This window comes from Stegodyphus dumicola, chromosome 1 (genome assembly GCF_044657685.1).
Source record: "Stegodyphus dumicola isolate Sdum_Otavi_A_Nest chromosome 1, ASM4465768v1".
In the NCBI taxonomy this organism is placed as follows: Eukaryota; Metazoa; Arthropoda; class Arachnida; order Araneae; family Eresidae; genus Stegodyphus; species Stegodyphus dumicola.
In genome coordinates this window covers 149,982,085-149,992,577 of record NC_140768.1, presented here as the reverse complement: position 1 = coordinate 149,992,577, position 10,493 = coordinate 149,982,085, and the positions used below count along the sequence as shown (strand labels likewise).

General features: G+C 29.9%; 1 protein-coding gene across 2 annotated transcripts; it reads left to right on the top strand.

Moving 5' to 3' along the window:
* Positions 1 to 1,064: 1,064 nt before the first annotated feature.
* Positions 1,065 to 3,728, top strand: LOC146999328 (uncharacterized). 2 transcript variants are annotated; one of them, XR_015042601.1, is made up of 4 exons: positions 1,073 to 1,318; positions 2,096 to 2,256; positions 3,207 to 3,351; positions 3,457 to 3,722. XR_015042601.1 is itself a non-coding variant. In XM_085821985.1 (3 exons), exons 1-3 carry the CDS (start codon positions 1,210 to 1,212, stop codon positions 3,530 to 3,532), a joined length of 330 nt encoding a protein of 109 aa, XP_085678111.1. In that variant the 5' UTR covers positions 1,065 to 1,209; the 3' UTR covers positions 3,533 to 3,728. The 2 variants fall into 2 exon arrangements, 1 of the variants encoding a protein (XP_085678111.1); XM_085821985.1 differs by lacking the exon at positions 2,096 to 2,256 and having other exon boundaries at positions 1,065 to 1,318; positions 3,457 to 3,728.
* The last annotated feature ends 6,765 nt before the right edge of the window (positions 3,729 to 10,493 follow it).

The window sequence follows — 10,493 nt, the reverse complement described above, 5'->3', positions numbered from 1 at the left end:
TAAATATTTTTTGCCTTTAAATAATATTATACCTCACCGATTTTTTCTCATACTGTTCCTTGCTATCTGTTAAATGTCCATATGTAACGGATGGATTATTCGTCACTGCCTTAAATAAATTCTTAGAACTATGAGCTTATATAAACAACAGTGTCCCTCATTGTGTAATTAATTAAGTAATTAATTGTGTAATTAATTAATTAAGTAGTAATAAATTATGATAGCAAAATAATAAATCTTGTAATAAATTATGATATATAAATTAATAAATACTATGTTTAATTTGTGTTTTTAATACATATGCTCAGTAATTTACATACACACACATATATCTCTCTCTCTTTTTTTTTTTTTTTTGTGTGTGTGTGTGTGTGTACGGTTGTGGTCTTGTATTGTATATGGTTCTATTTTGTTTGTCTGCTGCTGTTTTTTGCAAAAATGTATGAAAATGTTGGGAACTAAAATAGCACAATTTACTTTAGTTAAATTAACATATACTTTGTATGATGACTTTTGTTGATATCTCAGGATGCAATACATATTACTTTGCACATACTCAGCATACATATTACTTTGTATTTCATGCTAAATACCTTGATACGAAGCAATCAATATTTTTTTCTCCCCCACTAACACATCTATTCATCATTACCAAACACACTCACCACACACACACACTTGTGAGACACTATTTATTGTAAATGAAGACAAATTTTCCTCCTTTAAACTACACTCATGGACACAATCGTATTTTAGGATATTTTCTACTTCTTTTCCTTTCCTTTCTATAGGCCCCCCTTTTTTTTTTTTTTTTTTCTCTCTATTATTTTTAGGCCATTTATTTTAAATTTTATTTTGTCCCATCTTTTCTTCCTGACCTTTTGAACTCGTACAAGATGTACGAAGTTCCCTTTTTACTCTCCTCAGATACGAAATTGCCCCCTTTCTATATACCTTTCCTTCGCACCTATGCTTGATTTTTCGCCCATCGGCGCAGAAAGACTTAGCGGGTGCAAAACAAGACATCTGTCTACTTTGTCTGTCTGTCTGACATCAACATCCAGGAGGGGTTGCCGCTTTTTCGGATGGCCTAGAGTCTCCTTTTCCCATCGATAGAAAGACTTGTGTCAACGATAGGGGAATGGCCGGTTTATCGATTACGAGTTTCAAAGTCCGTCTCGTGTATGAACCTTTGTGTTTAGAGGCAAAATGAATTTTGCGAAATCTTGGAGCGAATTTAAAGAAATACTTCGCAGACACGAAGTAGAAACTGTAACAAAATATGTTTACTACTATGGAAAGTCATTCGATAAAGAGAGTAAGTAATTTTTGAAGATGTAATGAGTAAATAAAAATCCTCTAGAATGTAAATGCTTTCTTTGATTGTTTAGTTGATATTTGGCCATTTTGTTGTTCCAAAGAACTTATCAGCACTAATTTGTATTAATTTTATTGCGTAAGATCTAGTTGATGTTGCGAGATTCGGTCCAAGTTGAAAAAAGGGTTTATAGACGTTCATATTCATTAATTTTGTTGCATAACGTGTAATAGCGTTATGTTTGATTTTTATTTGGTTTCATTGTCGGGTATTGCATTTTTTTTTTAAATAGCTGATGCTTCACGAAACATTCCGTACTATATTAAACATTAAACAAGATATACCGTGTTAGATTTGAAAATTTTTATTGTTGTTTCTTGAGAAACTCGACAATTGTCTCGATGACTACTATATTTTTCATCCTATTTTAGTGTATGAATGCAGTCTGTTGATTTGAAATATAATCATTTAATAGTCTATAAAGAAAATCCATTCTTTAGTTTAATCATTAACAACATGTTTCAAAATAACCTTATAATAAACACTACCAATTCAAAAAATATTCTGTTTTATTTTCAGGTAATAGTTCACCATAAAATTATAATGCATTGAAATATCAGGAAGTTATAATAATAAAGATATTAAATTTTAGAAAACAGGAAAGTTTTCTGAAATGTATATATATTTCTTTAGTGATGTGATATATATATTTCTTTAGTCAATGAATGCTACTTATCTTGTGTGTCAAATCACATTACTGTCTATTTTGACTCTTAGCACCAATGGACTAGCAGATAAGATAGCTGAATACTGGATGTTTGATCAAGGTACAAATACTGTTGAATGGATTAGCTGCATGGGAATTTTCCTGTTCTCCTTATATATAAGTGAATACAAGACAGTTTCCCATTAGACCTTCTCAAAGGCATCCCTTTTGCGTAAGGCAGCTAGCTCATTCTATACTTTACCTAGCATATATAATTTTAATATGAGACAAAATGACATATTTTTACATAATAGTTTAATGCTTTTAATATCTCTCTATGTTTGCAGTAGGTGCTGCTTAATGTGATTACATTTGCCCATTTTTGATAATATAAGATGATGAGAAAAGTATCTTTTAAAATAGGAATTGAATTAACTATAAATATAACTAGCCACTTTCTTAACATTTTAATTAGGAAAAATAAAAGTTTGTTTATCAATTGTTTACAGTCTTCATTGCAAAAGTTCATTTGAGTAGTCCATAATGTTTCTGAAATTTATTGGACCAATTCTATACCTATAATCTTAATACTTGGAGGGCATCCTTGTTTAAAGAGATTTTGCCAATGTAAAATCTGAAATTGGGCAAAAACGCAAGTGTATTTTGGCAAAGATGTTTTCAGGAATTGTTACCTCCCTTTTGAAGAAGAGGGGACTGTGCTGAAGCCCTTCCAAATCAATAGCTATTGAAAATTCGTATGAAATTAAGTTTTTTTTTATTTTATTGTTTTGCGCTTTTTTCTAAATGCTTGATTAAAATCATTTTCGTTCTTCAGTTTAAGAAATTTATTGTATAATATTTTGATTATATTAACCAAATTGAGCAAATAAAATTACAGCAAATGATGCATTTTTTATGTTTCCATGTATGAAAGAGCAGAACTTAGAAATTCAATAGCAATATACACGACATCAGCTGCAATACATTAAGCAGTGTCTACAGTATGTAGTATATATAGAGACAGTTAAATGTATAATATGTTTATAGAGATCTGTAATTTCTTTCTTTTAAAAATCAAAGTATAATGTTAAATGTATAATATGTTTATAGAGATCTGTAATTTCTTTCTTTTAAAAATCAAAGCTTATCAGATTGTGATCTAAATCAAAATTTTCTTTCCAGTTGAACTAACTCCAGATTTACGATTAAACTGGTTAGATGATATTCCCTATTTCCACTTTGGGCGAAAAACCTATGTTTGCCATCAAGGAAAAGATCTGAATAAACGTCAAAAGGAAAATTATGCTAAAGAAAAAAAAATGAAAAGGTAAAATAACATTGTTATATTTAAAAATTTATACAAAAATATCACCTCTTGGATTATATATATATATATTTGTGTGTGTGTGTTTTTTATTTTTTTTTCTTTTAGTGTCAAACAGATCATGCTTTTGGTAAAGCATATTCCAAGAACCAGACAACTAAAAAAGTTAATTGTCCAGCTGTAATTAATGTTACCCGAATGTACAGGATGCCTCAGTTCAGGGTAGAAGTTTATTTAACTTTTTGTTCTAAGATGGTCTTAGTAATTTTAGAGAATTTTTTTTTAAGGAAAAAATATAATTCTGTCACGTATGAGCAAGATGTATTGAAGGTATTCTATGATAAAGTATACATACTTTTTGACATAAAAACAAAAGGTATTTTTAGAGTCACAATGTAAAAAAGAGAAATGATTTTTTGTGTCTCTTTATTCAACATATTTTTCTAAATAGGTTTTTTTTTTTGGCCAAAAGAGGGTTTTTAACGGTAATATTTTCCTAAATAAATAATTCAGTAATTGACATGCAAATAAAATGATGTTTTCAGGCCAGAAATAAAGGCTTTTTATGCTAATTATATTCTAACCAATTTGCTACAAATAGAAATAAGTTGTTCAAAGTGAAGTTTCATTGGTTATGTTTCTTTGAAGAAGTAATTTGATCTATTGTTATAAAAATGGAAGATCCTTTTTACAGCTTTTTTTAAAGGAAAGAAATGAGAAATGACTCCTCTTTTTTTTTTTTTTTTTTTTTTTAATAATTTGCTATGAACAGAAAGTTTTTAAAATTGAAACTTTATCAGTAATTAGTTTTAGATGACTGTGCTGGAATTTCTAAATTTTACTGTGATAAATATGTCTAAATTAGAGGTAGTGCCAACCCAAAAAAGAAAGATTATGATATCTCGGAAAATTAAGGAAAAACTAGCCAATAAAGATAGTATTGCTGGTGAAGAAGTTTTCATGTTTAATTTACCTAATAGCCAAGATCATCAAAATCATCTAATGGGTAACATGGCTGCAGTAATAGAACCTATATATGCTAGAGTGCGGCATTTCATAGCTTCTAAAGTTAAGAATGGAAAATGCAATGCCACTGTAATTGCAGAGCTATTAGAAGTATACGTTTCAACTGAATTGGGAGAAACTGATAAAACACGCAGACGATTTTATCCAGAAATGGAGGCAATAAGGAAAATAATAAGCCGAGCAAAATCCGATATTAGAACTAGTAAAATTGACCAGGAAAATACAGAAAAGTTAATAAATAGCTGGGATACTTCCAAGTGTTCTGTTTTTTTTAGACCATGTACTGAAAATACATATGGTGGTACTGAGCCAAATGACTTTACAGATTCAAAACTAAATCTGCTATATGTATATCAAAGTGAAGAAATGAAAAATTTATGTGTCTTATATGGTTCTAATCTTGTTCTTCTCGACGCGACCTATCGAACCTGTAAGTATGCTCTCCCACTTTATTTTTTAGTTGTCAAAACAAATGTGAACTATCAAATAGTGAGCATAATAATTACACAAAATGAAACAGCCAAAGCATTAGAAGAAGCTCTTATAATTATTAAAAATTGGTCGCCTCTCGTTAGACCAAAATATGGGATGGTTGATTTTGCAATGGAAGAAATTACAAGTTTGGAAAATGTCTTTACAGGAATTAAGGTTTTTATATGTAGTTTCCATCGAGAGCAGGCATGGTCAAGATGGGCTTCTAAGAAAAAGAATGCAGTGGTTCCCAAAGAAGAGCTTTTGTGTAAATTACGTGCCATAGCAAATGCTCCAACTCAAGATGAAATGGTTGCAGCAATAGAGGTATTAAAATCATGGAACCAATATGAAGCTGTGAAATATTATTTTGAATTAACATGGTTCAAGGAAATTGAGAGATGGGCTTTGGCTTACAAACCAAATGACTTATTCATAAACTCGAACAATGGTGTTGAATGAGGAACTAAAATATAGATATCTTCAGGGATATAAAAACTGTATGCTGTCTGAAATAATTAAGATCTTGGTTGAGAAATTTCTGCCAGAAAGATAGAATTTACGTCAGAAAAATCTGAGTATGCTTTCGCAGGCCAGATTATACAATGAACATGTACCAAATTATTTAATCAATAAGCCAAAATGGTTAATTGATCACATAAAAACAAAATTAAGAGCTGCTGAAGTTTATGTGGGTAGTATAAAAAAAAATTCACATGGCTTCTTTAAAGTTTCTTCTGAAACTAAGCATGATGCAGTTTATTCTGTCACGTTTGATGAACAGAAACAACTGTGTCAATGCACATGCTTAGATTTCAGAAGGAACCGACTGCTGTGCAAGCATATTGTGTTTGCTGGCATGAAGTTTCCAGCCTGGAGTTTGGAATGTACTGCAGAATGGCTATTTTCAACACCTATTTTCAAAGTTGATGAAGATTTAGTCTCAAGAAGTATTTCAGGCACCAGAAAACGAAAATATTCATCAACTGAAACTCCTTCAGGTGGAACATCAGATAATTTACCCACCATATCTGAAGAAGCAACATTGAGTAAAAAAAGAAATTTGATCAATGAGTGCGATGCAAATTACAGATCAATTCGGTCACTCCTTTGGAATTTAGATAGCGAAAATTTACACAATGTAGCCAACTCTTTGAAGGAGATTTTTGAGTCTGCTTCAAAAACAGTTATGCTAGATGAAAATACTGGTCTACCGCTTCAAATTGAAAAAAAAAATAAAAGAATTGTCAAGAAGTATGGTCAACTAAACCTCCATCGCCGTAGAAATACCAGAGTTGGAATAAAGGTGGATATACATAAAGAAACCATTTCAGTAGATGGCCAGTAATTAAAATTAGTATGAAACCTAAAGCAGGCTACAAAGAGCCTTTGGCAAAGGTGACACCCCCACCTATGAGTGGATAATAGAGTAATCTCGGGGACCTGCATGCCATGGATACACTAATACTTATTTTCAAATAAAATAATAAATTTCATACTTTTAGGATAATCTTAAATACTGAATATTATCATACTTGAAATACTTTAGTATGTGCATTTGTTTTCGGATTCTTCAGAATTTATAGTGAAAAAACTGCTACAACTATATACTATCAAATACCAGATTTCAGACAATTAAAATTGACGATAATTCAAAGTATAACATATAAGTTTTGTACAATTCAATAAACATAATACATGTTATTATTTAGTAATATTTATTTCCTGAACAACTTTACAAACACTTATTTGAGAGTCATATAACTTATTTCTATTCAATAATGCTGCAGCTGCATTGATTGTCACGATCAAGACATATGAGCAATATAGTATTTAATGCACTCAAAACTGCATCTGGTAAAGACTTACGGCATATTGGTTACCAAATGCATCTAAAGCAAACCAGTATGCAGGGTTAGTTTTACAGGTTCACTTGTTTTCAAATTAGCAACTCTGTAAAAGTTTTACTCTTGGTTGTACTGACACTGCCTCTTCTTTCTCATATCTAATTGTAGTTATTTGGTTGTAATATGCAGTAAAGGTAAGAACACTGGTGTAATATGCTGTAATTTTTATGTTAGCCCAGTTACATGACTACAACATTTTTCCACTACTTTTTTTACACTGTAAACTCGGTTTAGAAAGTTATTTTCCATGATTTTGGGGTGTTGTATAAAACATATTTGGAATAACTACAGTTAAATGTATTCATTCAAAAGAGGATATATTGTCTTGCTGAATCTTTTCCTGTACTTATTGTTTGATTTAATATTTCCAATGTGGTGGATTGACCATCATGGAATCATAGCATCCAGTAGATCTTTCAATATAACTCCATTCAGATATTCACATTTATATTATTGTAAATTAACGTAGAAGACAGATTGACAGATATTCTCAGTTCATAGTGCCAAAGTGTTTTTTAATAATGCTAAAATACAATTTAAAAAAAAAAAGATTACTCATGTTATGTAGAATTAATGTTAAAATTCCATACAAGAAACAAGCATCGATTAATTGTGTTATATAGAATTAAAGAAAAACAGTCAGGTAGAAATTTATAAATGCATAAAACACAACAAAAGGCAGGGCTGCATTTATTCATCCAGTTCATTGAAAAAGTTGTGGCTTTCCTAGACCCCTACCCCTTGTCGAACATGTAGGTTGTTTCGAATGTTGTCATGAGTAACTAACATAAAATATAATTTTTTCCCCAAATTAGTATGTTATAATTTTTGAATAAAAGAAGAGTGAGATAAGTGGTTATTCTAGCCGAAATAAAGTGTGCGTCGAGTTCCAGTAAAGACCCAAAAATGTCATCTGGGAAAGCTGAGAAAGGGGAAACGAGCTAGCTTTAACCTGAGTCTAGAGATGCATATAATACATACACACAATACAGATAAGTGTGAGTAAACTGGTGCACTTAAATTATAACATAAGTCACAAATGTACATTACAGATAAAGCATGTCAATTTAAATAATATGTGTATTAAGTATGGCCATAGGCCATTTACAATTATTTGGGTCATTCACATTATAATCGTAAACCCTTATAACAGGGTTGTCTTCAAATCTTTAAATTCAGAAAAACTTCTAAAATCGTAATTTTTTCTATAGAAGAATTTCTATCCTCAGAAAAATAAATGTTAAAGAATTGAAATATAAAATTTCTGCATTTTATGCAGAAAGTAAAAAGAAATTCATTATTTCATTATAAATTTAATCATAAACAAAAATCTGCTTAATATTTTTTAACAATAATAAGAGAATTTCAAAGATTATTTCAAGTATTTCATTTTGATGTCCAGTGATATTAAAAATTGTTTTAAATTTTGACTTACAGATGCCCTAGAGGAGTTGCATGGTATCTAAAATTTCTGTGAAACACAGTTCAAAAACCTTCAGACTACTCGAAAACTTCAGATTATGTGAAAAAAGAAATGTAGATGTAAAGAGCAGTGATTAAAAAGTTTTAATGACCAAAATATTTTCATTCCATCAGATTATTTGTGTATTTTGAAGAAGGCACAATCAGATAATAAGATCACAAATAGAGGATAAGTTTTTTTTTTTTTTTTTCATTTTTTTTGGGGGGGGGATTATTGCATATACCATACATTTTAACATATAGAATATTCTTGGATTGTCTACTGAAAAAAGTACATAATATATGTAAATTTTAATATATAAGAAGTAATGCAAATATTTCAATAAATGAATGGATAAAAAATGGCCTTCTTAAACAACCTCATGTTTAAATTACTTAGAGGAATTTATGCGAACATGTTTCTGTTGGCATTAATTAAACATTAACAAATGTAGATGAACACAAATTGCATAATGTATTTTAATTGAATATATGTTTTGGAATGAAAAATGTAAACAGCCTTAATATACTTAATAACTCGGATTTGTAATGCATATATTTTTATTTCCAATGGCAGACAAAAGTATTTATACAGACACACTATCAAATAAACACACACAAACAAATATATCACACACTAAATAAACAGAGAATAAGGAAGCCTATTTACTACTGCTTGAACATACTCTAGGCTTCCAGTAACAGCCACAGAGATCCTGTACAAAGAGAGCCATGCATTTTGCAGATGGTGGAGGTTCGTATCTTGGGCTTTTATCACAAAGGACGAATACAGAATTTTTTAATCAAAAAGTTTTGCTGAATAATGACGAGTTAAAATACAAGCTATTATGATGGAATTAGCCTTTGGGTATCGGAAATGAATATGTAGTTGAAGAACGAAGGTTTGCTTTAAATTACAGATTTCTAATACATTAATTTAATTATGTGTTTTAAAAATATCATTTTAATATAATATTTTTCTAATACATTTATTTTATTATCCAAAATTATTTTCTAATTAACAGAAAGATACAGCATAACTTTCAGTGATCCATTGTCAAAAAAAGGCTTCTTCTGGACAGCTTAATAATAGTACAAGGAAATAAGCTTATTTTATGCATGCCTTGTGGCATGAGATAATGAATTTCTGAAGTATTTTAAAAACTGTAAAAATATGTACATATACCATAGAAATGATTTTTAACACTAAATAAAATTCAGTACGTGCCCATAGTAAGATCAACTTATGAAAGCTTTTTTACCAAATTGGAAATCATTGCATAAGGAGGAAAATTTCCAAAACCCATTTTTTAATTTTTATAATATGACTAACGATAAGGTATTGCTTTTTGATCAATAACATGGGTTGTTTGAACTAATAAAGAAAAACAGCTGAATGCGCATATTAGTAACCTTAAATTGCATCAGTATTACAGCGAGTTAATTCTAAATCACAAAACACTTCTGTAAGACAGTCAGACACAGCTGCTACAAAAAATTTTCTATGGAAGTGGTTGTCTTAGGTGATATTTGATGTCAAAGTTATTAAATTACCACTTTTGTTATCATCATAGTGTGATATGCATCTCTCTGTGTATACATTTTGAATGTGAAATAATGCATTCAGCATAGCATATATACTTTAGGGATAATTGGGTGTAAAGAAAAGTCAATAAATACAAATTTATTCGCATACAAAAATAATTGTATGGTTAAAATGTACACAAAATGATGAAAATACATAGTTTTTTTTTATTATTAATTACCAGATATAAACAGCGCATAAATCTTAACACTAAGCAGGATTATAATTTAAAAAGAAATCAATAGCAAACAAAAATCCACAAAATATTAGTTCACTTGAAGCACTACACATCTTAATATCTGCTGCAAGAATGAAAAAGAAACATGTGCCTACATGAGAAGCAACAGAAAGAAATTGGAGAGTATGGTTAAATAATAAAAACCAAATCCTTAATATCATCTACTGACAGAAAGAGAACAAAATGCAAATAAGAAGCAAATTTCTTAAAAGCTAACAATAAAGAAGAGATTAAAATTAGGATGAACTGTCATATTTTTATTGACATAAAACATCAGATGCCACTTGAAATCAAATGTTAAGTGAAGTGGTGCCCCCACACCAGTATAATTTTTCGATGTAGAGAAATGAAAATCGTAGACAAAACAAAATTTATAAATTTCTTACCTCCAGACATAAGTTTGTGCTGTTTAGTACAAAATTTCAGACACGCATCTCAGCTGTTCGGAGCAAAATTT

Bases quoted from the DNA above. Each gene is read 5' to 3' on its own strand.
- LOC146999328 (XM_085821985.1), top strand. From the start codon at position 1,210: ATGAATTTTGCGAAATCTTGGAGCGAATTTAAAGAAATACTTCGCAGA. The intron at 1,319-3,206 runs GTAAGTAATTTT...TTTTCTTTCCAG, and splicing joins AAAGTCATTCGATAAAGAGA to TTGAACTAACTCCAGATTTA. The intron at 3,352-3,456 runs GTAAAATAACAT...TTTTTCTTTTAG, and splicing joins AAAGAAAAAAAAATGAAAAG to TGTCAAACAGATCATGCTTT.